At 34.8% G+C, this 27,395-nt stretch overlaps 1 protein-coding gene across 1 annotated transcript; it reads right to left on the bottom strand.

Annotated features, from left to right (window-relative positions):
• Window positions 1-15,208: 15,208 nt before the first annotated feature.
• LOC112778342 (26S proteasome non-ATPase regulatory subunit 4 homolog) lies at window positions 15,209-15,981 on the bottom strand (the record flags this gene model as incomplete). Its single annotated transcript, XM_072228410.1, has 2 exons — window positions 15,209-15,698; window positions 15,788-15,981. Coding segments are annotated over 2 exons (432 nt in total), but the record flags the coding sequence as incomplete, so codon positions are not given.
• Between the last annotated feature and the right edge of the window lie 11,414 nt (window positions 15,982-27,395).

The raw sequence follows: 27,395 nt of genomic DNA, 5'->3' as shown, positions 1-27,395 counted from the left end.
AGTACAAAGGCAGCATCTTTCCTTTCTCAGCAGACCAGAACAACAGAGACAGAAGGATTCATCTTGCTCCTCTCTCGCTGTTGGCAAGGATGATGACTACACGGGCTTCAGTGGTGGTTCCCAGCGACCTATCATCTGCGGCGGCGCTGGGCAGAGACGGCAACAATGCGAGTAGCGGTGACGGGCTTGGACGACGACGGTGACTTCGCAGAAGAGACTAGGCGCGGCAGATCCAGGCCATCACCCCTTTCTCACTCACGAACCCTCTCTCCCCGTGCTTCAACTTTGACGGCGCCAGGTGAACCAGCGGTGGCGGCGATAGCACATACGGCCGAGGCAGCGCGACGAAGCTGGCTCCATCGTGCTGCAGCTCAGGGACGGTGACTCGCAATGATGACAGGCGACAGCCTTCCCAGTGCCACTGACGTAGATTCCTTTCTCTTCCTCTCTTTCTGCTCCTGTGTCTTTCTTTCATGGAAGGGAAAAGGGGGAAACCGTGTATGTTTGGCTGCTGGGACATGGGGGGAGCAACAGGTAATCGGGTAGGGTTTTAGGGTTAGGGTTTTTGAGTAAAATTAGGATTAGGGGTAATTTGGCAATTTCACATAAAATTGGGAATAATATAGTACTTGAAACCCAATTTTAAATCCAACACTAATTGCATATAGAAAATACTATTTGCTCACCAATTTTGCAAATTATTTTCAATAAAATATCCAAATCAAATAATTAGGAGTAATATAATTAAATCTTTTATTTTCCAAAGTAGCAGTATTAATATTGAAAATATTAATTATTTAATTCAAATCATATAGAAATCCTTATTATTTCACAACTACCAACTTTATACTCTGAATATAGAAAATAATCCAATAATTGTAAAATTGGATGATAATCTCAATTTATTTCAAATTCAATAAATCAAAACTTGCTTTAATTTTCTTTAATAAAGAAATTTCCGAAATTAAGGCTACAGAAACACTGAATTTGAAATTAGCTAATGATAGCCCTTTTTCAAATGTCTTGGGTCTTACATTCTACCCACCTTATAAAAATTTTCGCCCTCGAAAATTGATACAAAACGAAAGAAATTTCGTAACAGTTCACCCTTGAACACATTTAAGGAAGAAGCAAAAATATCTCATCATATAAACATATATACGATTTTCAAATACTTTGATTGTAATATGCATAAGGGTGCAAAGGTAGGAGTGTGATTGCAAAGCAAACGTTACAAGGTAGGCTCAATGCAGAAGATAACATGGGTCAATCATGTGATAGAAGGACAAAGCATCAAGGCTATAAAACATGATGGGGGTTAAAACGACGTGATTAACATCCGCACACTAATCTCATATCAACCTCAAAGTTTCAACTTTTCAACTCCATCAAACACTTTACAATCCCCATACTCGATCACAAGCCTGACAACCGCAAACCCGTTCGCAAGGAACAAAACACCCACAACTCATAGCGTTGTACACCTACCGTTTCAACTTTCGTATGCACATATCACGTCTTAAAAAACTAACGCATCGCGTTACTACATCTACAGATCGCATGTGATATCAAAACAATTCTCGAATCTACTCAGAAGGATACCAGATTTAGAACGGAGAGACAATTGTCAAGGGTAATACTCATAAATTTAAGGGAATGTATCCAATTTCCAGACGCGCAAGCAATGAAGTTTGCTAGAAATAAATCAATTGACAACTTCAAAGATAACCCTTGGATCAAAGAAGTTCAACAGGATCAATAGGAAGAAAAACAGCGCATCAGTTTAAAACAAACTCAAACTGAGTCGAAGAGGTATAAGGTTTACAGAAAAGAATATCTTAGACCAAAGACCAAGCTCACAGAACTCAAGAGCATAATTAAAATACTTCCGAATATGCTGTTCGTTAAAAGAGCCGAAAACTTGCGAAAAAATCACTTTGCGGTCTAAAAGAGAAGTTAAGCAACAACCATTCTTCAAGAGAGTAACAAAAGCATAATCGTGTCTTTGCTTTAATGCAAATTCATGTTGAAGTAGACTTTGTAGAGTTCTAAAACAAAATGCACACAAGTTTGACCAATAGCTAAAATATTTCCTCAAGTATTTTAGAAAGATAGTTAGGTGCACGACCTAACCAAAAGCAATTCATAGAACTCGGGAGGGAAATCAAATGCTTGTTTAAAAATTTCCAAAGTCCATATTTAACAAGCGTGTATAAAAGGTTTAGCAAGGACGAAAGAGAAAATTAAACTCTTTTTAGAAAAGAAACTCCGAAGTAAAAATTTGCTTACAATTTGGTAAAGGAAATAAGTGGTGCGTTACAAACGAATCGGTTTCCACTAAACAAGGAAGTTCTCCAAAACCTCATTTAAAATAGCGCATGCCGATTTTTAAATTAACTTCATCAAAATTGAACAATGGTTTCAATCTCAATCAAGCAACAGAAAATAAATTCCGTTTAATATTTCTTCAAAGAGAATTCAAAACTTCTTTAAAAGGTTCAAAACAAGACTCCAAAAGCGTTCTTGAAATCACCATCTCAGAAGAACATTCAAGAAGTTCAAGATGTACTAAAAATGAGTCAAGCCTTGCAAGAAAGGATCTTAAACCAAAATAGTTCAAACAAGATCCACTAGGCATGAGACATCAAATAAGCTTTCAATTGATCCAAAAGAATACAAAAGTCATAGAAAAAGACCACTCAATCATTTGTAATTTCTCAATGATAAATCTTTGACTAAAAACTCTTGTAGAGATAATGAGAGGATAAATGATGCACTATTTTGAAACGAATCAAACTTACTCATATAAGAATGAGATTCACAAAAAGGAAAAACTAAGATCAATGGCAATATTCACAAGATGTAAAAGATCAGTTAAAAACAAAGTCAAGCATGACATTCATGGAGATAGAAGGCTTAAGGAAGACTTTAGTCCGTTCGTAAGAAGAAAGCCATGAGTCCAACATTTTCAAAAGAACAACAATGGCATAAACCATATAGCATGCTAAATCAAACTCAATTCAAAATAAGTTAAGTAAAGCTTATCAAACGAAACTCAACCGAGACAAAAGTGAAAAATCTTTCCTTTCCAAAATTTTGAAAAATATCCAAATACATAATCAAATGAAGATGTGCATTGGAACTATAGTAAAATTACTAGAAAGTCAATTTACTTTTAAAGTAAGTGCAATTCCGTAAACCAGTAAAAGTACAGGCGAGGTATTAGAGATAAATAGTTGTTAAACTGTATAAGAAATCTCCAAGTTTTATATATAGATAAGTATATATCTAATCAACAGCAATTTTTATAAAACCTCAAAATTGGCTGTAATCACTATGAAACAAGAGGAAAACTGAATCAACAATTTCCCTAATAATGGACTCGGAATCCGGAGTTAAAATGCACAGCGCATTAGGACAAGTTCAAAGTCATATCAAAAGATACATGAATAAAAAAAAAAAGAACTCAAACCAAGAAAGGTAGATACAACAAGAATTTCAACCAAGCATAGGCACTTAAGATCAAACAAGAATGTATATGAATAGAGGAATAGAGTTAAAAAATCAAACTACTTTTCAAAAGGATTAGCAACAAGAACATCAAGTTAGGATATGAAAGAACAGGTCGACTCGAACAGAATTCAAGACACACAACTGAATAGCCTCGAGAAATAGTTTCTAACGTTCCCCAAAACCCGCGATTCGCTTTACTCGAAACTCGTATATCATCTATGATAACCCATCAGTGCTTTCATATACATAATTCACTAGTATTAAGTCGGCCAAACTTAATATCAGGAATTATGCAACGCAAGACTAATGGCGTTAATCAATAGATCGTCATGTGCATAAAGCTCTAATTCTCGTCATTCGACAAGGCCTAATACATGACAAATACTCAGAGTATGCAATTGAAGCATAGTCGGTCCATTCCTCAGGCTCTACAGGAAGGACTGCTCTGATACCATAATGTAATACCCTAACTACCAAAGCTCACGCTTCCGGCTGCGCAACTCTGATAGCTCGGACATTACGACGACTTTTATACTATTTAATACTAAAATATGAGCCTGTTGAAAACTTTAAACCGTAAAACCGCTCCCAAAAATACTTTTGCTATACAACGTACATCCATACATACCATACAACTTACAGAAACTCATAAAGAGTACATCCATATATATATACATACATATATATAAATATTATTACAAGCATTAACCAATACAATCCCTATCCCTCTTACAGAATATATCAAGATAAAGGCGAGGGTACAATAAACCATAACTAAAACAATACAGAGTATCACAACAACAATTAAATAAGCTTTTCGTAACTTCTGCGTCCATATCCTGAAAGGGAAAAAATGTAGGGGGGTGAGAACATCATCCTCGAAAGGGTTCTCAGTAGAGGGTTTTTGGAAATTACTGTAATAGGATACATGAAGATAACCGCACCAGTGATTAATAACTGTCTTATGCCTCTTTTCAAAAACAACAGTTTTCAATAAGGTAAATTCGGAAATCTTTTCTGAAAGAGGAACCGTTCAATTCTCAAAAACACCAAAAGCCTTTCAAAAAGGTTTATCTATGCTGAACCAAAATAGCCTTTCATATTTTTCCAAATCAGAAACACAAAACCGAAACCAACCATCGGTCCATCTCAATCCAACCACGGCCCTAGGCTCAAACAATCCAACCACCAACCAAATCACCACAATCCAACAGAGTCCCAATTGCAAACACAGATAGGAAGTTCAAGCACAAACAAACAGTTACAGCAAGTAGAACAATTAGCAGTTAATCACAAAGGCAAACCAAGTACAATATGCACACCCAAACAATGTCACATAGATGCATATGATGCATGCCTGTCCCTAGTGGCTGATGATATCATCTGTCGGTTATATAGCCAACCCGACACGTCCTGGTAGCTAACCATGGACAGAAACACCCATCGCGGAGCAAGTAGGTTTGAGCTACAACCCCATTTCTACTACCCGCTCAACCCAGAGCCAGTGGAATAACCACTACTGCGGCTACTACCCAGGCGGGTGTTTAAAAGCTCAACCTGGAGCGAGTGGAATCACCACTACTACCGCTACTACCCAGGCGTCACAGTCTCTGACCTGGAGCAAGTGGGACGAACCATAACCCTTGCTACTACCCAGGTATCTCAAGCATATATTCATTCAGTCCCAGCCATGGATCAACATCCATCTCAGCCATCCGGCTTAAATTCATAATTCATAGTCAGCCATACGGCCCATAACTCATTCGGCAATCAGCCATAAATCAATATCATACACAGCCATTCCGGCTCACGGTTCAATCCAGAACCAGCCAATATTCATAAATCATATACAGCCATTCCGGCTCACAATAAAACAGCACTTCCACCATTCAACATCATTAAATTCATAAAATCGGCACTTAAGCCATAAATCATTTTTTCTCAATTCATTTCACTTTGAAATCAAGTTTCAACTCTTTTCAGTCTTGGCTTTAAAGATCTCATTTCTCAAATCATCTCAGGCTCATAAGCCACTTTTACTCAAGGTAAATTCCCCTTTGAAAACAATGCCACTCTCGGCATCCTCTTTCCAAACTTCCATAACCATGGCAAGTTAAAGATTTATTTTGAAACATTCAAAATCATCCATCCAACAATGGGATTTTATAACAAAAGTTCCTTGGCAGAGTCCCAAGTCTTGAGGGAAGAATAACATAACTCATTCGCCAAATTCATTTAAAATCATTAAAACCTTGACTTTCCGATTTGAGTATTCTATCTTTCACATCATCAAAATAATTGACTCAATTCAAACCAATCCTCAACGGATTAAACTCATTTCAAATCTTTAAAGAATCAACTTCAAACATTACATTTCACAAGCCACACAATAATTCAGCCAAACCAACATCCATAGTCATTCGAGTTAATTAAATAATACATAAGGCAGATACAATCACCAAATACACAATATCTCACATCAGTACCCATATGTAATAATTCCAATAATAAACTATAGTTTTTGGAAAGCGCCCCTACCTCAAAACGCAATTCCATAACCCAAACGTCTCACAGAGTCCTTTCCGCCTCAGTCCAAAATCAACAACCAAAACGTCAGCTCCCAGCCACTTTCGTAATAACCATAGCAACACTATTCGCAACATATAATAATCAGGACTCGATCCCACGTTACCAAAACTCATTCATTAATCAAACACATACGAATACTAACGCGAGACTTTTTGAAACATAAACACTCACTGAATTAACAAAACGAAGCAGCCGCAGTTCCATATCAACCCAGCAGCGGCTCCATCAGTAACCCCAAGTGACAATCGCGAGCAAAAGTCCCGGTGACGGCAACTGTTACAATCACATGGCATTAATAACCTTTCCGGAATTTCGAAAGAGCAGAAACCAAACTCAAAACTCTTACCGGTGGTGGAACACAGTGGCAGCAGGGTCTCAAGTGGCAGAAGCTCAGCCCGGAGCTCCGGCGGTGATCCCGGAAGCCGCATAACCACTCCCGGTGGCCCAAAGCACGGTGACTCAGCCTGTTCCTCTTCTTGTAGCAATTTCCGCAACAACATCACAAGCCCAAAGAGCAGGGAGTGCAGAGCTCAGTCACGGTGAAGCAGGGTGGTACAACGGCGGCCAAGCACAGCCCCTCAAACGGCAGTGACGCGGACACGCTCCTCTTCTCCGTGCTCGTCGGCGACGCGTGAAGTACAAAGGCAGCATCTTTCCTTTCTCAGCGGACCAGAACAACTGAGACAGAAGGATTCATCTTGCTCCTCTTTCGCTGTTGACAAGGATGATGACTACACGGGCTTCAGTGGTGGTTCCCAGCGACCTATCATCTGCGGCGGCGCTGGGCAGAGACGGCAACGATGCGAGTGGCGGTGACGGGCTTGGACGACGACGGTGACTTCGCAGAAGAGACTAGGCGCGGCAGATCCAGGCCATCACCCCTTTCTCACTCGCAAACCCTCTCTCCCCGTGCTTCAACTTCGACGGCGGCGCCAGGTGAACCAGCGGTGGCGGCGATAGCACAGACGGCCGAGGCAGCGCGACGAAGCTGGCTCCATCGTGCTGCAGCTCAGGGACGGTGACTCGCAATGATGACAGGCGAAAGCCTTCCCAGTGCCACTGACGCAGATTCCTTTCTCTTCCTCTCTTTCTGCTCCTATGTCTTTCTTTCATGGAAGGGAAAAGGGGGAAACCGTGTATGTTTGGCTGCTGGGACATGGGGGGAGCAACAGGTAATCGGGTAGGGTTTTAGGGTTAGGGTTTTTGAGTAAAATTAGGATTAGGGGTAATTTGGCAATTTCACATAAAATTGGCAATAATATAGTACTTGAAACCCAATTTTAAATCCAACACTAATTGCATATAGAAAATACTATTTGCTCACCAATTTTGCAAATTATTTTCAATAAAATATCCAAATCAAATAATTAGGAGTAATATAATTAAATCTTTTATTTTCCAAAGTAGCAGTATTAATATTGAAAATATTAATTATTTAATTCAAATCATATAGAAATCCTTATTATTTCACAACTACCAACTTTATACTCTGAATATAGAAAATAATCCAATAATTGTAAAATTGGATGATAATCTCAATTTATTTCAAATTCAATAAATCAAAACTTGCTTTAATTTTCTTTAATAAAGAAATTTCCGAAATTAAGGCTACAGAAACACTGAATTTGAAATTAGCTAATGATAGCCCTTTTTCAAAGGTCTTGGGTCTTACATGATACCTGGAAAAAAGCAGCACCATTCACACATCAATCAAAGATAATTCATAAAGGAGGGTTTCTAACACTGGAAGAGGCAAAGGAATCCTTCAGGGAATATGAAGCTCTCCATCCAGAGCAAACCTTAAAAAGAGCAGATAAAGCTCCAGTTCAAACCCAGAGAACAGGGATAATAAGAAACATTCCTACAAGGGCTGAAATCAAGGAAAAGAAAAGGATCTGTAGATCAAATCTCAGAGAAACCCTTAACATAGTCCTGAATTGGACTGAAGAAAAAAGGGCAATTTTGGGATATTATCCAATTGCCAAAGAACAGCTAACAAAGCTGGTTATATTCCCAGATGCTTCCCCATCTGACACCTATCAGTTTTTCCAATACGGATTAATTGATACAATTTTAATTTTTAATGATCTAAAAATTATTAGTGAGTTTCCTGCAGGATTCGTTGATGCAGTAAAGAGATTTAAAAATATGATTGACAATGTAAATCCAAGGGATATATCCCTAAAATTTACAAATAGTCAACCTATTTTTAATGAAGAAGAAGAATGCTTGGTTCCAGCACACCAAGTAATATTCATGTCCGTCTTCCCAGGAAATTTTCAACCAATTGATCAGATTCAAGATTTAACGATTTACAGTCATGAAGGAAGGTTAGCCAGCACATTAGCAAGGGTCTTTGAAAGAACTCAAAAAATAACGAAGGAATCTCACACAAGGATTAATTATAAAAGTAGAAATACTCTGCTTGTGTCCAGTAAAAGAAATGAAATTAAAGAAAGAGAGATGAGACTCTTGGTGGAATTTGAATCAGCATTCTACAACTTATTTGGACTTTTAGAAAAGCTCCCTGAAGGGATAAAGAGGAATCTCTGCTATTTAATAAAAGACAGAGAAGACCACAAGTGCCAGCTATGTGCCTCAGAGATATCTGAAGAAAGCAATAATGAAACGGAATCAACTCACATGATGAAGGAAGGAGACAATGCATCTGAGGGTCACATGATAAAAGAGGAGGACAGTGCATCTGAAGCATCTCTCAACATTATTGCATAGTGACGTAAGCACTTAGGTCATAGAGCACCAACAATGTAGCTGGTGCAAAAGAACAAGCAATGACGTAAGCAATGACGTCATAAGAAGGGTAAGGATGGGAATTGTCCATCAAACCCAACTATTATAAATAGGTTGCTTAGGCAATTGTAGAAGCATCAGACAATAGAAAGCAGGAGGCTAAGAGCACTCATATGCTAGGAGAGCAAGGAGGAAGCTGCCAAGGCGATTCTATAGTCTGAGGAAGAATTCCCTTAGGGAAAAAATAATTCTAAACTCCCCTCTGGAGTTAGCATCTACAATCTCCCCTCTGGAGATAAAAACACCTTATGTAAAATATACTAAATAAAGGAAGTTTTTCTTCAGAAAGGTACATCTTCATCTTAATCTTTAAATTATGAATTATTTAGAAAGTTTAGAATTAACAGAAGAATCTGATTATTATAGATTAACTGCTTTATTAGATAATGAAAAGCAGGCTGTTCTAAAAACAGAATTAAATCTCAAATCAAATGAAAACTTTAATAAACAAAATCTCTTAAAAGAAGTTTTTAATAGAAAAAATATAATATACTATGGAAAAATTCAACTTGAAGCCCCTATAAAGATAAAATCCGCCAATGGAGAACTTGAAATAGCTTTGATAAATGATGAAGAATTAAGTAAACAGATTGAGAAAATTAAGGATCAACAAAAAAGATCTAAAATTGGATGGATTCATATTAGTACTATACAAGTCTTAATCAAATCTACATATATGAAAGGAATTAATTCACCAATAAGCTTAGCAATCTGTGACAAAAGAATTACTGATGATCCAATAGATCAAATAATTGGAATTGTTCATGGAAACTTGGCAAACGTAAATGTTAAATTCAATGCTCATCTTGGATATGCTATACCTTTATCAACTGAAAATCTTGGAAGATCTATAAGTTTAGCTTATAAATTTCACAGAAAGAATCTAATGGAACAAGACGATGAACCATTTTCAATTACATATGCAATAAATTATGCTTTAACAAATAGCCATCATAGTATAATATTTAAAAACAGAGAAAGAATTTATGTCGATGAATTATTTCAGAAAATTGTAAAAACAGAAATACCAAAATATAAAGCTATTGAAAACCCAGTTCTATTATTAAAAGAACCATCAGGAAAATTAGTTTCATCGAATTTCCAAATAAGAGAATCTAAAATTAATAGCCCTTTAAGTCTATCTAAGTTAAAAATTAAAGAAGAAAATTCTGAAATAAAAGAATTAACAAAAAAGGTCGAAAAGTTAAATGAAACCCTAAACACTAAATTATGACAATAAATCAAGACAAGAAACAAGAGCTCTTTGAAAGAGAAAATCGTTTAAATTGTTTACAGTTTTCTGGAATAAATCAAAGGGCATTTGAAGCTCTAAAAATAATTTATGACAAGTTGAAAAGAGAAGTTGAAGAGCTAGAGAAATTAATAGAAACTCTGGAAAATAGTGATGAATCGATGATAGAGTTTGCAGAAATTCTAAAATAAATAATGAAGCATAAAAAGATTGAAAAACCAGAAAATACAATAAAAAGAAAAAGGGCGGAAAAATTAAAAAGTAAAATAAAGGAATATAAAAGGGAATTAAATAATCTTCAGATCGAAATTGATGACCTTATAATAAAAAGGATAGAAATAAGAATAAATATACAAAAGTTGGAATTAAACTTAAAAAATTTATAAATGCCTGGAAAACCATATTATGACTTAAAAGAATTAAAACTGTTGAAAGAAAAAATGGAGAATGAAGTTGAAAAATTAAAAAGATATTTAGAAACAACAGAAAGTGTAGAAATAAAAGAAGTTCTTGAGGATTTGAGAAATTATATTAAAGAAAAAGACAAACAGATAAAAAATTTTATATACAATAATCCATGCAAAAAAGAATATTATAAACTAAAACAAGATTGAAAAACTATAAAAATCAGAATAATAAATCAAGGACTAATAATAAATAATCACACAAGAAAAATAATAGAAATGGTCAATACTTTAGATTATAAATTTGCACCACCAATTGAATCTATACAAATTATAATCTTATTTGAAGTAAAATATGAAGAATTAATTTCGAAAAAGAAAGAAAAGTCGAATGTTAAAAAATTGGTATCAGAGCCAAGTTAACGATTAAGGGTAACACTTTTTCTCTAAGCAACACTTTTAGTGATACGCTTTTAAATCAATAAACAACTAAATAAAAACAAAAATCTGTAAATCTGTACCAAAATACATCTGTACACTAGATGGACCCTATAAAGAAAGGTCTAACATGAATGACTTCTCTTTCTTTGTATCTAACTAAGTCGCCAATTTTCTAAGTCATCCAAGTTTGTCAAGCTGCTTTTCCAACATAAAGACAAAATACATGTGTTGGAAGGAGAGCTGAATTATAAAAATATCTATAAATTTAAATTTGTACCATAATGTGACCCATTATTAAATATTAATTGATATTTATATAATAAAAGAGTTAAATATTCTTTTGGTTTTAAGTTTCTATTTAAAATTAAAATTGTTTCTACTATTTCTTTTAAAATTATCCTTAACTTTATGATTATTTTTAAAATGATACTTCTTTTTACTTAAATTATAATTTTTTAACTAAAATGTTCCTGATAAAAAATTATAAAATTAAAAAAAAAATAAAACAACAAAAGAACAAAAGAAAAAAAAAGGCAGAGAGAAGCATATTGGAAAAAAAAACATGGTGGAAGAAGAGGTAAAAGAAATAAAAAATGAGGAAAGAGGAAGATAGTAGCATCCATAGAGGAAAGAGAACTTATCACCATGAGAGAGAGAGAGTCGCTGGAGCCCACCTAGGGGTGGCAAACGGGCCTAAATCCGCCGGGCCGGCCCGCGTAACCCGCCAAAAAAGGCGGGCTGGGCTGGAAAATTAGGACCGCCAAATAGCAAAAGCCCGCCTAACCCGCACCGCTTAAACCGCGGGTTTTGGCGGGCTTTGGCGGGGCGGGGCGGGCTTCCCCACCGGGCTTAGTATTTTTTTTATCAAGGGGTATTTTTACAATTTTTTTTGCCAAAACCCAACTTTCCCCAACCCAACTTACAAGAGAATGAAGATGAAAATTGAGTGTTTTGGATTATGTTTATTTTGTTTTAGAGACTATTTATAATTATGTTTTGGATTATATTTATTTTACTTTGGGAACAATATTTATAATTATGTTTTAGATGAAAACTTGGTTTATAATTATGTTTATTAGATATTTATAATTACAAAGACTTTAATGTTTTTTAATATAAAAATTATAATTTGTTTATACTTTTAGAAATTATAATAGTTAAAAATAAAAAATAGAAGAGATTTTTTTTATACTTTTATATATATTATTTAATAATTAAAAGTAAAAAAAAAAAGATATTTGGCGGGCTTAGCCCGCCGGCCCGCCAGCCCGCCGTTAGGCGGGGCGGGGCGGGATGGGCTTCCCCGCTTGCCACCCCTAAGCCCATCGAGTCACCCTCGAGTATGGGCATTGCTGTCACCATTGTTGTCTGGATGTAAAGGGTGGCTGATTGGGTTCAGATAGATGGGATATGTTAAGGATTGGTGGGAAGAGAGTCACTCAAATAAAGACACCTAAAAACGTCTTTTTTTAAAGATATTTTTTTAACAATTAAAATTTAATATATGTAATCGATTAAACTGTGTTATTTCTGTCATAATTAGATCGAATAAATCGATTTAATCGAAAACTTAATGAATTAAATCTTAAACCGGTTTAAATTAATATTTTTTTTATAAAAAATAACTACAATATTCCTATTATAGAAAATGAATAAAATACTCCTATTATATATATACTAATTTTGAGAACTTTAAATCTTAATCTTATGACGGCACAGAAAGAAGAGAAGGTTAGAATTTAGGGTTTTTAAAATTAATATATATAATAAAATATTTTAGTAATTTTTATAAGGATATTGTAGTCATTTTCTATATAAAAAATATTAATTTAGACCGATTTAAAATTTGGTTCTCGATTTTTTTGTCAAATCAATTTGTTTGATTTAATTTTGACAAAAAATAACACAGTTTAATCAGTTTTATGTATTGAATTCTAATTACTAAAAAATATCTTTAAAAAAAGACGTTTTAAACGTTTTTATGTAAATGACTCCCTAATAATAAAGAGATATGAAAATTTTTAAAAAATTATAATTATTTTTTATTAGAAATAAATTTGATTAAAAAGTATAATTATGATGTCAAGAACCTTTTTGAAAACAAAACATCGATAATAAGGACGATTTTAATTTTAAGCAAAAATTTTAAAGACTCCATAATAAAATTATTGAAATTTTGAAATGTAAAATTAGGATTTATATTTTATAGTTTGGAAATTAAGGTTTAAGATTTAAAATTTAAATTTATGATAAAAGCATAATTTAAAAAAATATTGATTAATATTAGTTAAAAAGTAGTTAGTTTTTTGGTTGAACTCAAAATTTTGTTGGTGTGGCTACCCATAATTAATGTTGTTAGATAATATCAATTATCTTATATTAATATTAGATAGAGAAAGTATTGTAAGCTAATAATTTTTATTGAACAAATTAAGAAGAAGAAAAAAATACCTCAGGGTGATTGATTAACTATCCATACTGCAACTGCTTCAAAATATAAGAAAGTTGCTTGATTAGATCAAGCTCAGGGTGGTCAATCGGGGTCTTCCAAAGAGAGATTAAAGCAAAGGTTTCAGTCCAAATTTAATTGAAGAAATTTAACAAAACATAAAAAAATTAACATAAAACTAAAGAAAATTTATTAAATAAGAAATAAAAAAGTGATGTGTTTCATGTTGTTTTCATGGTGTAGGGATGAGCTGTTCAATAGACGTCGGAGAAGCTGTTGAACAAAGAACCGAAACAGAAAGCCAGAGAACGATGATGGTGGATCTGCTCACTGAAGCACTACTTGCGTTCGATGAACGCCAGAGCTAAGGCAGAAGCTTGAGTATGCCGAAGGAACAAAACGTCCAAATTGAAGCAGCATGGTAATGGTGGAGCCACAACTAGAAAATGGTTTAATACAGACAGATTTACAGACAGATTTGGTCTATATTACAGACGAATTTTTGGTTATCGACAAAATTACCGACGGATTTTGTCCCTCTGTAAAAGCCTCGTCGGAAATTATTTACTGAAGGATTTTTTCCGTCGGAAAATTGCCGACGGATTTTTACTAGTTACCGATGGATTTTCCCTCTGTAAATTCTCCATCCATTTCCCGAAGACGACAAACTTTCCGATGGATTTTCCGTCAGTAATTATAGACGGCTTTTTCGACAAACAGACGGATTTTTCGACGGATTTTCCGTCTGTAATTTACAGACAGATTTTTCGACAAATTTTCCGTCTGTAATTACAGAAAAATTTTCTGACAGATTTTTCATCTGTAATTTGAATCTTAAAAAATCATCTCACACTCTGATTACAGACAAAAAATCCGTCAGTAAAGTAAAATAATTTTTTTTATTTTTCCAATTACAAAATAAACTTGTTTTCATACAAAATAAATATAAATTTAGTACAAATTTTTTTCTAATTTGTATTCGAATATTTATAATATTACAAAAAATAAATAAATTCATCGTATTATAAAGCTAAAAAAAATTATTATAAACAAGCAAGTTAATATAATTCAAAACATAAAAAGTATATTATCAACTATAATCCTCAATATATTGTTCAACCATACTAAATTTTACACAATTTTACATATATTACAGAAAGATTAACTGAATTCTTTTTAAAAAAATAGACATGAATCAGCATCCATTAGCCATATGTGCATGAATTCTTCTGGGGGAAGAAACAGAAAAGTAAATCTGCCTAAAAGAACAAATAGCACCAACCATCATATCATTTGTCTTTGTCTCAGCTTCTGAAGCTGATGCACTAGTACGCTCAGTCATTGTTGCATCTTATGAGCTAGCTTGCTACTCACCACCCTTCTCTTGTTTAGAAGCTTCTTCTGCAGCTGCTTCCTGCCTGACTCTCTCTTCTTCCATTGAAACTCTTAAAGCAAGAGCCAGCTCGGGGTCCAAGTTTGGATCCACACCGAACTCAAATCCAGATACACCACCAGCTGCAGCTGCAAATCCACTTCCACCTTCACCATTGCTAGTAAAAATAGGTGTGCTGCCACAAAACAAGGTTACAAAATTACTTCTCAATAGGGAAAGCAAATTTGTTATTGTACTACAGGAAAGAATTAAAAAAGAGTCAGAGCAACAATGAATCCTCTAACACAAAAAAATAGGATGACAGAATAAATATGACAGATATTTCACGAGAGCCATCTAAAGCATGCCATTTCTGCTACTTGGGCTTGGCAAAGAAAATATATGAAGGACGAGCCAATGTCTATTTGGTTAGCTAGTAAATAATTGGGGAAAGGATTAAAAGAAAAAGCACAAGAGTCCAAAGCCCTAAACTCCAATCAGAATTGGAAGAAAACAAAACAGAATTGGATAGAAGCCGAGCAGATAATAAACAAATTCCATAACTCACATGTATATCAAAGAAGTCTTGGATCAAATGGGAATCCTTATTAAAAAGTAAGAAACAAAAATCAAATAAGATGAATTGAATTCACAAATCTTATAAGCACATCAGAAAGAGCATTTGTACCAGCTGGAACATGAACAATGCGGTTGGTATCATTATTGTTCACAGCTGCAAGGAGTGCTTCCAGCTTCTCTGTCTTCCCCTCATCTTCCTCGCTGAAATTGACAATGTCAAGTGCAACATTATTCTTTTTTAACTTTCTTCCAATCATCTCCAATACTTTCTTCTCATGCTTGAGAGGACTTTAGAAACCATGAAATGAGATAATTAGATGAGAAAATAGCTACAAACAAATGAATTAAATATTTCAGAAAGGGACATTTTTTTGTACCTTCCAGCAAAGACAATAATCCTTTGCTGCTGCTTCTTATTTTGCCGATGCTTAAGAGCCAATTGTGCCACCTGAATGCCAGCGGCTAGGTTCATATCACCACCTATTTCTAACCCTAAATCAGGAAGAAAAATCTTCCTTCGGTCTCCCCATACTTGCTCAGACAAGGACAAGAAGGAGGAGCCAAAATCAAGTCATAACAAGAACAGGAAGGAACAAGAATATGCATGCAAATTCCAAATAAAATATCTCAGCAATTCAAATATATAGTTCATAAACAAACTTCATTCTATACTACAATCATAGAAATTATGTTTCAGATTTCACAAATTACAGGAATATACAAAATTCATACCTTAGAATTTACAAACTTCATTCTAAACTCAGTATATGATGCTCTGGCTGATAGAAGATGATGCACAAGTGACAAAAAGAAATTAGTCAATTTAAGGAACAAAATGCCCTATCCTGCCACAAAACATTAAATAACATTCACCACAAGCCTTGATTTCATGAAAGACATTCACCACAAAATTACCATCCTCTATCTCAAACAATTCTTCTAGAGGCTCCCCTTTGTCCTTTTGTCTAGTTTTTGGTGAATTCTTTGGGAAGGAGTAGCTGAAAAATTACAAGTCAAGAACCATTAAATAACAAGTGTAAGAAAAGAAACATTTGATAGATTTAAATTTGTAGGAGAGAATGAGCACCGTGCAAGCATTTACATCTACGCCTAATGGATCTTCTTCTATTATTCATGTTCCTCTGTTTGTGATAGCTAGCTTCTGGGGACGGTTCCACCTTTTCCTAACATGTAACATTTTCTAAGGTACAAAACTAAATGAAGCTCAGAATTGTATGTTAGAAACATACCACTACAACTTCAGTGTTGGTCTTGGTCCCTTTAAATAAAGCAGCCCTCTATACAAGTTCATGTTGCAATGCTTTTATATGAAAATGAGTTTCATCAAAAGGTTTATATCATTGCAAGATAATAAAATTTAAATTTTCAGTCTCTCTCTCTCTCTATATATATATATATATAAACTCACCCTTTCCCTTCCTAAATTAAGCTCATGCAAGAGCAACTAGATAGAATTATTATCCCTGTAAAAATAATGATATTAATATGAATGTATAAGATGTAAAATGTACTGCTAGCATGTGTGTGTTTGATTGAGCAAGATTCCAATTTTGTAGTTGTAGTTTTTGAACATTGCCTCTTAACATCTGCATCTCAGCTTTAGTCTATTCAATTATTTTACTGTTTCCAATTTTAATCAAGGAAAAAAAGCAAATTCTTCCTAATTATATATTTCCTTAGATTACATGAGAGGATACTTTTTCTCAGCTAGGAGCTTCAGCAGAGTCATTCTTTTCTGCATAAAAAAGATTCAAGTACTGTCATTTTAGCCATACTATACTACTTTGATGAAGTGAAGGATAGGCTTGACAACAAATTTTTTGTGTAGATATAGTATAATTGAAAAAAGATTAGTCATGTTTGATAATGGATATCCAATCTCAGGGAGAAATAAAAAAGATAAAAAGAAAAATTGAAGAATAAATATTATTGTAAGTATTAAGCAAATAAAAAATCAAACTCAGATATACATTAATATAAACAATGATATTATACCGAAAGAGTATGCTCTGCAAAGGTGCCAGCACTTCAGAAATAAGCACAATCTCATGATTAAAGATATATATATACATATATATACAGATATGTATGTATACTCGCTATAGATACATTATTGCATGTGCATCTGCATATATACTGATGTTAGTTAGCATAGAGAAGTGTCATGCATATGAATCAACTTAATGCATGAATTGTATGTTTTGTAAGTGAAATATGTTGTAGCAATATATAATTCCTAATTCAATTCAGATGTACAAATAATACTAATATCAATTAATGAAGTATAGTATAAGTTATATGAATAAGACACGCAAGGTAGAAAATAGAATTATCTTCAAAATATATAGATAAAATATTAATTAAGATTCGTTCTATGCAACTAATCTCAATTAGAAATTGTTCTTATTAGCCCAAAAGGAACACCTTTTCAAAGAAGAGAACTGAATTGAAGTGGACAGTCACATAATTCAGATCCTAAGTAAGGGATTAAACCATCAAATAATCCATTAAAACACCACAGATAGTGAAAGCAACGCCGTTAAAAAAGCGTGAAAAAGTAGCATTAGAGAAAATTTTGTAAAAAGCTTTTGTCATTTGGCTATAACTATTTGTAAATACAACTTTTGAAGCGCTCCAGCTACGAAAAGCTCAACTTGCTATATATCCAAACCGTAAAGGAAACAAGAAGCCGCACCTGAACTCAAATTCCGAGTTTTGACCCCGTAATTCTTCCATGAAGCATACTTGTGGAATACATAGACCAAGATTATAATTGCTGAGTTCCACACATAAATTCAATTCTACAAAATCAGTTTATGAATTTTCAAATAAGTAATATATATGCTCAAAAAGCAAGTTTTATTGTCATATGATTCAGAAAATTAAATTCTATTGAAACAAAATTGAGTTAGAAACTCAGAAGCAAAATGAAAAAATGGAAGAGAAACTCACCTTTTCTTCTCCTTTGGAGGCAGAGATCAAAATCCAAAAACAAGGGAAAGATTGAAACTTCAAAGTCAAAACCAACCAAAATTTAAAACTGCCATTGACCAAACCACAACCTAGTCGTTTATTATGACATGCAACAAGAAAAGGTTCAATTTTAATGATATCATATCTACCATACAATGAATGAAATTTTTTACTCCGAACTACAACCACAACATCAAACACTTCTTAAAGGCATGAAAATAATCAAGAACAAAAAGAACCATACACAAGAGATGCAATCGAAAGCTTCTTGCTGTTGTTCAAAAGCTGCTGCTGCATCATCTTTTAGATTCTTATAAAGAAAAGAAGATAGCTATAACTTCACATCGAATAACAGAGTAAACCATATATATATTAATATAACTATGGAAAGAAATGCATGCTTTTTTCAAAAATTACCTGAATTTCCACACGAAGGGCTGTGATTTCCTCATCTCTCCCATCCTGTGTTTGTTTGCCAGCCTTGAGAGCAGCCTGTGACAATAAATAAATAAAAAAATTGAGTATTCCACAAAAAGATTATAAGATTATAAGATTATAAGATTCAAAGCACATACTTTATGAATTACCAAATCAGCACCAATATAAAGATTATAAGATTCAATTTTTTGGAGACAGAAAATTTGATGCATTCAAATATATACTTCATCACGGAGTGCAGAGGTATTACTGCTGCCACAGAGTGAACCGAAACTGCCGGTCTTCCAGCTGAGGTCAACCGCACCGAAAGAGTATGCTCTGCAAAGTTCCGACCTAACTAAATGAAAAGCACCAAAATCTTATTAGCACAAGAAGAACGAGGTGAATAACAATTGAATCGGATCCATAATTTTAACACTTAGATCACACTCAATCACTATCAATGGCGCCAAACCAAGATAGATGTATGGTTGGCTAAGAAAACCAATAAGAAACTTAAAAACCGTCCATCTAATGGAAATTAATTATAACTTAGACTTATAAAAAAAATCAATAACAACAAACGAATATTCATATATTCATCTAATGGAATCAGAGGATTGGAGTTCCTTCACAGAAAGCTTGCCATCTCTGTCTCTGTAATAAAACCCTAAATTGTTTTGAGAAGATGGAAACTGCAAAGAAAAATTGATAAACCTAAAATTGGCACAGAAAAATTGAGCCCTAAGCAACATAATTATAAAATCAGAGTATACCTCTTTATAGTCGTGGAGTGTTGTCCGGGGGAGCCTGGTGGTTGCTCCGAGGAGAATCTCACGGATGACGATGTTGGACACGGTGGTGAAGAGGTGGAAGAAAAACGCCGATGGTGGCCAAAGGAGGAGGAGTGATAAATCCCAATTTTGTGGTTTATCTTGTGCTTAATTTGGGAGATTTTATCATCTTTTCCCACATTTATTCAATGAAATAGCATGGTTTTGTAATTCTCCCTTGAATTGTGCTTAAGTATAAAAACATGCTTTTTAGGCCCTTAAATTGGTGATTTTAATCCACTTTAATTCTATTCGATGCCTTGATGTGTTTGTTGAGTGATTTCAGGTTCATAAGGTAAGTATTGGATGGAAGAAGTGAGGAGAAAAACATGCAAAGTGGGAGAACTCATGAAGAAATGAAGGAACCGCAAAGCTGTCAAGCTTGACCTCCTGGCACTCAATCAACCATAACTTGAGCTACAGAGGTCCAAATGAGGCGGTTCCAGTTGCGTTGGAAAGCTAACATCTGGGGCTTCGAAATGATATAAAATTTTCTATATGTTGCTTCACGTCAAGGGGTGCGCACGCGCCATGTACGCGTGCGCGCCGATTGAGCACGTGGTCCACTAAAGTGAAATCGCCCCCAGCAATTTCTGAAGCACTTTGGGCCAGCCCAACTCATTTCTAATGCTATTTCATGCAGAATTGAAGTCCAAGCAAAGGGGGAGCAATTGTTTTGAAGTGTTAGCATCATGTAGTTTAGTTTCTAGAGAGAGAAGCTCCCTCTTCTCTCTAGAATTAGGATTAGAATTTCTTAGATCTAGGTTTAGTTCATGCTTTGATTTACTTTTTCCTTTACAATTTCTTGTCCCTCTACTCTTTCTCTCTCTAATTTTGTCTTTCATTCATGTAATTCTCTACTTTTATGTTGATGCACTTTTGTTCTTCTATTTCTCTTTCAATGCAATTTATGATTCATGCTCTTTTATCATTGATTTGCTTTATTGTTGTTTAATTCCTTGCAATTAAGTAGTGTAGATTTATATTCCTTGCAATTTTACTATGCTTTCCTTTTATGCCTTCCAAGTGTTTGATAAAATGCTTGGTTGGATCTTAGAGTAAATTTTGAGCATTCTTGGCTTGGAAAGAGTAATTAGGCAATCTTGAGTCATGAAAACCCAACTTATGTTGGTGATCTAGAATTGTTAGCTAATATTGTTTCCATTGACGCTAATCTTTTGCTAATTTAATTAGTAAGTTGATTAGGACTTTTGGATTAAGATTAGCTAGTCTTATTAGACTTTCTCTCATGGAAGATAATATGATACCTTCTTCCAATGTTGGAGATGACGTAATATGATAAATTCTTGTTTATATTTGTGACATGATTAATTAGTCTTGTTTGACATTCTCCCTATGTGAAGATGACATGATACCTTCTTCCATTTGTTGGAGTTGACTAAATAAGATGAATTGATCATTGTATGACTAGGATAAAAAGCCTATGATCTCAATCCTTGCCATGAATGTCTCTCTTTTTATTACTTACTTTCTCTTATTTACTTGTCTTCTTTAAATACTTGCACGATTTACTTTTCTTGTCATTTATTTTCCGCCCCTTATAAACAAAACCCTTTGTCCCCTTCATAGCCAATAATCATACACTTCATTGTAATTCCTCGTGAGATGACCCGGAGTCCAAATACTCCGGTTAATTTTATTGGGGTTTGTTACTTGTGACAAATCAAATTTAATTTGATTTAAGGATTGACTATTGGTTTGGACTATACTAACAACGAAATTATTTTGTGGAAATCCGAACCGGTATAAATCCTTGTGTCAAGGAGAAGCGCGTGGGGATGAGGGGGAGGCTCCGGGAGCGAAATTGGCGGAGGTGTATGAAGCGAAGGGGTAGGAAAAGGAGCACGAGGAATTGGATGTGACTAAAACTCGTGCGATGAGGAGATGCGATGCAAGCGGCGGCGGCAGCGGCGGAAGAAGAAGCTCGTGGAAGGAGAGAGGAAGAAGCTCGTTTTAGTTGAGTGGAGTGTGAATGGAGCTCGAAAGAGTGGGGTAGAATTAGGTTTAATCTAATATTTTCCGACGAAAAATTTTAAATTACAGACGGATTTTTTGTCTGTAATAATTTAATAAAATGCAGCGTTTTGCTATTTAATTACAGACAAATTTTCCGTCTGTAATTATTTCCCACAAAAAAAAATTAATTTTTCTGACAGAATTATAAACGGATTTTTTTCCGTCTGTAATTTATGCTAATTCATTTTTTTTGTTTTCCGACAAAAAATTCCTCTAAAATTCTGTTTGTATTTCCGTGGGATAAAATCCGTCGGAAATATCCATCTGTAATAATTAATTTTCTAGTAGTGAGCTAAGACTCATTCTTCAGTAGAAAACTCATTCTAATTTTTATTTATGACTCACTTGTCATAAAAAAATTACACATTAAATTTTTGTATCATAAACAATAAATAGGAACTCAAAGTATTTCTCACTTTTTCATTAGGAGGAACTAACTTTAGTTCTTATTGTGGTTCCATTTAATTAATCAATTATTAAAATTAATATAATTACTATTTTTTAATAATTTTTTAATTCATAAATTCAAAAACAATTCACTGTTAAAAAATATTAATATTAAAAAATCATAAATAAAATAATACACAATATATAGTACGAGATTATACTAATTTGTAAAATTATTTAATATAAAAAAAGCATAGTTAAGCTCTATAGTTAACGACAAGTATTATGAAATTGCCATATGTGTTTAATCAAATCCTCTTTCAACTGTCAATGCTACTGCCTATTTTAAAGTTGTGCATTTCTTTGGAGAAATTGATGGTATGGTGCAAAATTTTCCTCTCCTGGCTGAGGTTGTGATAAGCCGTTTTCGACATCGTCACATTCTAAGTCTTGAGCAAAATTTCCTACATAAGTGTCTCTTTCATCCTCAACAATCATATTATGCAATATAATACAAGCTCGTTTTATGTTTGCAAGTTTCTTCTTTTTCCAAAAGCGCGCTGGACCACGTATAATTGCAAAGCATGCTTGCAACACTTTGAATGCTCGCTCTACATCTTTTCTTTGCCCTTCTTGGTATTATGCAAGTAACTTGCGTCGTTTCTCCCCTTGTGGTTTTGAGATTGATCTGACAAATACAGCCCATTCAGGATAAATACTATCTGCTAAATAATATATCATAGTACAGTTATTACCATTAATAGTATAGTTTACCTCCGGAGCACGGTCATTTAGAATATCATTGAATGAACACTGGTGAACGATTTAACACGTTGATATCATTATTTAAACCAGAAACTCTAAAGAACGCATGCCATATCCAAAGGTTTGAAGATACTACAACCTCAAGTATTATAGTTACAACTTTACAATAACCACTCATGTACATACCTTTTCACACATTTAGATAATTTTTTCATTGCCAATGCATGCAGTCAATGCTACCCAACATGTCAGGAAAACCACGACCTTCCGCCATCTTCTTTTACCATAAAAGCCTCATTAAACATATCATCAAAATTTCTAGCAATAGCTTGAGATTCTTTTTAGTATTCTTTTAAGGTGAGAAACCAGATTTGGAGTGGAGTTGCTGAATCATTGATAGTTGATATTTATAAGTGTTTTCGCAACAAGTAGCTACTTCTCAACGGCTAGTTTTGCAACGGTTACTTAACGGCTAGTTTTTTCTTGTCTAAGTTTAAAACGGCAACTTTCAACGGCTACTTAACGACTATCTTTTTCTTGTCTAAGTTTAAAACGGCTAGTTTTGCAACGGTCACTTTCATAAACAATAATGGAAAAATAATATTGACTAATTTAAAAAGTTACATAAAAAATGAATAAAACAGACTACATCACATACCAGTAATATGCAATAAAAATAAAAATATACTACTTAACTCTACAAATACAAGGAACCATTAAGTAAACCACTTATTGATTATTTTCTGACATACAATCTCATGAAGAGCTCGTTGTTTTTCACCCATTGTAGACATGTCAGCTTTAAGTATTTGCATGTCCATTTCTCTTTCCCTTTCTTTAGCCATCCTTTCCATTTTCCTTTCCTTTACATTTATCTCCATTTCTTTAATATACTTCTGAATTTGCAATTCTTGTTCTTTCATCATTGCTTGAATCTGTAACTCTTTTTCTTTGATTGCCATCATCTTTTCTCTATGTTCCCTCTCCTCTTCTCTTTCTTTTTTCTATCCATTATTCCTTTTCTCTAACATTCTTAATATCTTTCACAAAAGATAGTTTCTTAGCAACGGATTATTTCTTTTCGCTAAGATCTTTAGACATTTGTGCTTTTTTTCTTATCCTTTCTCTTGCTCTTCTTTAATCCTTGTGGGCGAATGGGAGATTCCACACCGGTTCCGTCAGCCAACGGCGTTTCTGGATTTGATGATGATGAGTATGCTCCATATGCACTAACTTTGGTTCTCTTTGAGCCTCCACTCTGTGTAGGTAGTTGGCTTCTCCATTTTTACTCCAAACGAAGCATATTCCAATGCCTCTCAAAAGTAAATTTTTTACCATAATTTGTGAAATAAAATTTATAGGTCAACTCCTTTATATCATCAGCATTCGAACCAGTCCTTATATTTCGACTAGCTTGATCGTAGCAACTGGCAAATTGTGCAACTTTCTTGTTGATCTTATACCTTCGTTTCTTACATTCAATTGCCCCCCTTTTTATGTTGGAGCTGAATTCCACACAATAATTGTGAATTTGACTCCAAAATGTTTCTCCCTTTTAGTTGGTACCAACTATAGAGTCAGTTGAAACATTCAACCATGTACTGATCAACATCTCATATTCTTTCCATTGCCAATGTTAAATACTATCTTGTCTACGATTTTTAATGTCATCTTCAGTGAGGTCGATAGCATCTAATCCAAAAGGGTTGGAAAAATATGAATATTACAAATTTGGACTAGATTGCATCGGAGTCTGAGGGGATGGGTTAGAAGAGCCACCTGTAAGAAACGCGGCTAATTAACCGATTAAGTAAATAATTAATATTGTCCAAATTAGGTTCCAAAAATTTAGAATGAGAATTTGAGGATTTAAATATGATTTTTGGATTCAGTAGGTTTTTCTGAGTCAGAAAATGTATTTTCTGTGAAAAACTGAGAAAAACTGCGAACCGGTAGTTGAACCGATTCAAGTCTACCCGGTACTATGCGAGAAATACTGAAAACAGTCAAAAATCTTAGAAAAATATTAGAAATGGAAAATCGGACGTTAATTTTAAAGGTTTGGTCCAAAGTTAGGCCAAACGTGCTAAAAATGCTAACGGGTTGAACCGTGCCCAAGTTGGGCCCAAGCCTAACATATAAATAGGTCCATTAGTGAACCTAATTCAACACACAACACTTAAACACACACACACACCAGCTGAAAGGGGAGGAGGAGAAGAAACCCCCATTGACACTATTCACTATCATCTTCTCAAGCTCATATCTTGAGCTACAGAGCTCCAATCGCTGCACCGTTTGCGGCCACGCTTCCTTGCGAAGAGCTCTATGAAACCCACCCAAGAAACTGGTAAGAAAATCACAGAATCTTCTCAGCTCTTCTCTCCAAAGTTTCAAATCCTAGGGTTTTTGATTAAGTGGAAGTTTGTGTTTTGGTTGTTTAGGTGCTACTCCTTAGTGAGAAAATGTTGGGTTCTAGCCCAAATTTCAGTGGATGAGGTAGGATTCTCAAGAACCCTAGTAAATTGATAAATTGTAAGTATTAGGTTTTGATTTATGTGAAATATGTGATATTAGCATGAGTATTGGAGCTTGTTGGTGATTGTTTGTGCTTGATTGGAGTTGATTGGTAGCTTGGATTGTGGTTGAAAGCTCAAATTGTGCTTAATTGGGGTTTTGGTTCATATTGGGAATCGGCCAAGATATGGTTTCGGTTTTCTTTATGTAATATATAATATTCATAGACACTTCGGCTAGTGACCCATATGATAGGATTGGATTATATTGATTGTTTGGTTGGTTGAGATATGATGCATAATGAATTAATGAGTTTTGACTCTTTTGATGAGATATGCTGTTAATTTTGAAAAAAATGATGTTGAAGAGAAAGGTTGAGAAAAAGTTGGTATGAATGGTGGAGTTTGATACAAAGGGTGAGTTATGATGGGAAATTGAGTTTGGAATGGTTTGAATTGGTTTTGGTTGTGTTGCAAGGAATTGAGAAATTTATGCAATTTGCTAAAAACTGATTTTTAGTAAACTTTGATGGGTCATAACTTGTGCCTCAGTTTTCAAAAGTTGTTGAAATTTGTTTAGAATTAAATTCCATAGAAAAATCTTCAAATTGATATAAAGTTTGTAAAATTTATATTTTTGTAGAAGAAGTTATGATCGTTCAAAGTTTGGTGTCAAAATCTGAAATTCTGCAAATTTACAGAATTTTGTGATTTCTGGTATGTGCGCACACACAGCCTTGTGCGCACGCACACCCCTATGAAAATTTAAACCTGTACGCACGTACAGACCTGTGCGTACGCACACGAAGGGGAAGGCTTACTGTTTAGAGCGCTAGCACAGCTTGTGCGCACATATAATCAATGGAGTTTTACAACCTATGCGCATGCACACATTGGGAAAGGCGGTCTGTTGGGGCGCTAGCACAGCTTGTGCGAGGGAGAAGAATTATGAAAAGTTGTACTTGTGCGTACACACACCCCTATGCGCACGCACACGTTTTTAAAATCCTCTTGGGCATGTGCACGCACACCCCTGTGCGTACGCACACGCCCTGTTCTATAACTTAAACTTTGTTTTTAAACTATTTCACTTTTCCAACATGTTTGTGTACTTCTATGACACCTAATTAAGACTCTTGGGCTTAATATCGGGTATTAAAACATGGGAAAGGTCTTACGAGATTTGAGTTGGTATTATTTTGAAAAATTAGAGAACGGAGGCTTAGGTTTCTGGTATACTAGTGTGGGAAATTGTGATTCACACTTTTCACAACTCCGCACAACTAACCAGCAAGTGCACTGGGTCGTCCAAGTAATACCTTACATGAGTAAGGGTCGATCCCACGGAGATTATCGGCTTGAAGCAAGCTATGGTTATCTTGTAAATCTCAGTCAGGCGGATTCAAATGGTTATGAGTATTGATAATTAAAAGTAGGGGTGTGCATAGTTCAGTTTTTCCATAAACTGAACTGAAACTGCACTAAACCATTTTAAATGGTTTAGAAACTGAACCAAACTGCTTTGTCATATAAGAAACTGGTTTTAAACCAGTTTATAATACAGTGCACCAGTTTAAACCAGTTCATAAAAATAAAACTGGTTTTAATTAAAAAAACCAGTTTAAACTGGTTTATGCCTAAAACTAGTTTTCACACCCTCTCTCTCCCTCTCTTCCTTTCCTCTCTCTTTCTCTCTCTCTCTCTCCTTCCTCTCTCTCTCTCTCTCCCCTTTTCTCTCCCTTCCCCTCTCTCTCTCCTACCCTCCTCTCTCTCTCTCTCTCTCTCTCTCTCTCTCTCCCCCTTTTCCCATTCTCTCTCTCTCCTCTCTCTCTCCTACCCCCTCTCTCTCTCCCTCCTCTTTCTCTCCCCTTCCCCTCTTTCTCTCCCCCTCTTTCTCCCCTTCCTCTCTCTCTCTCTCTCCCCCCTTTCCCACACTCTCTCCCTTCTCTCTCCCTCTCTTCCCTTCCTCTCTCTCTCTCTCCTTCCTCTCTCTCCCCTTTTCTCTCCCTTCCCCTCTCTCTCTCCCCCTTCCTCTC

Source organism: Arachis hypogaea, chromosome 19, assembly GCF_003086295.3.
Source record: "Arachis hypogaea cultivar Tifrunner chromosome 19, arahy.Tifrunner.gnm2.J5K5, whole genome shotgun sequence".
Lineage (NCBI taxonomy): Eukaryota > Viridiplantae > Streptophyta > Magnoliopsida > Fabales > Fabaceae > Arachis > Arachis hypogaea.
Note: the sequence above shows the minus strand (reverse complement) of the source record. Positions and strands in the feature narration are given on the sequence as shown.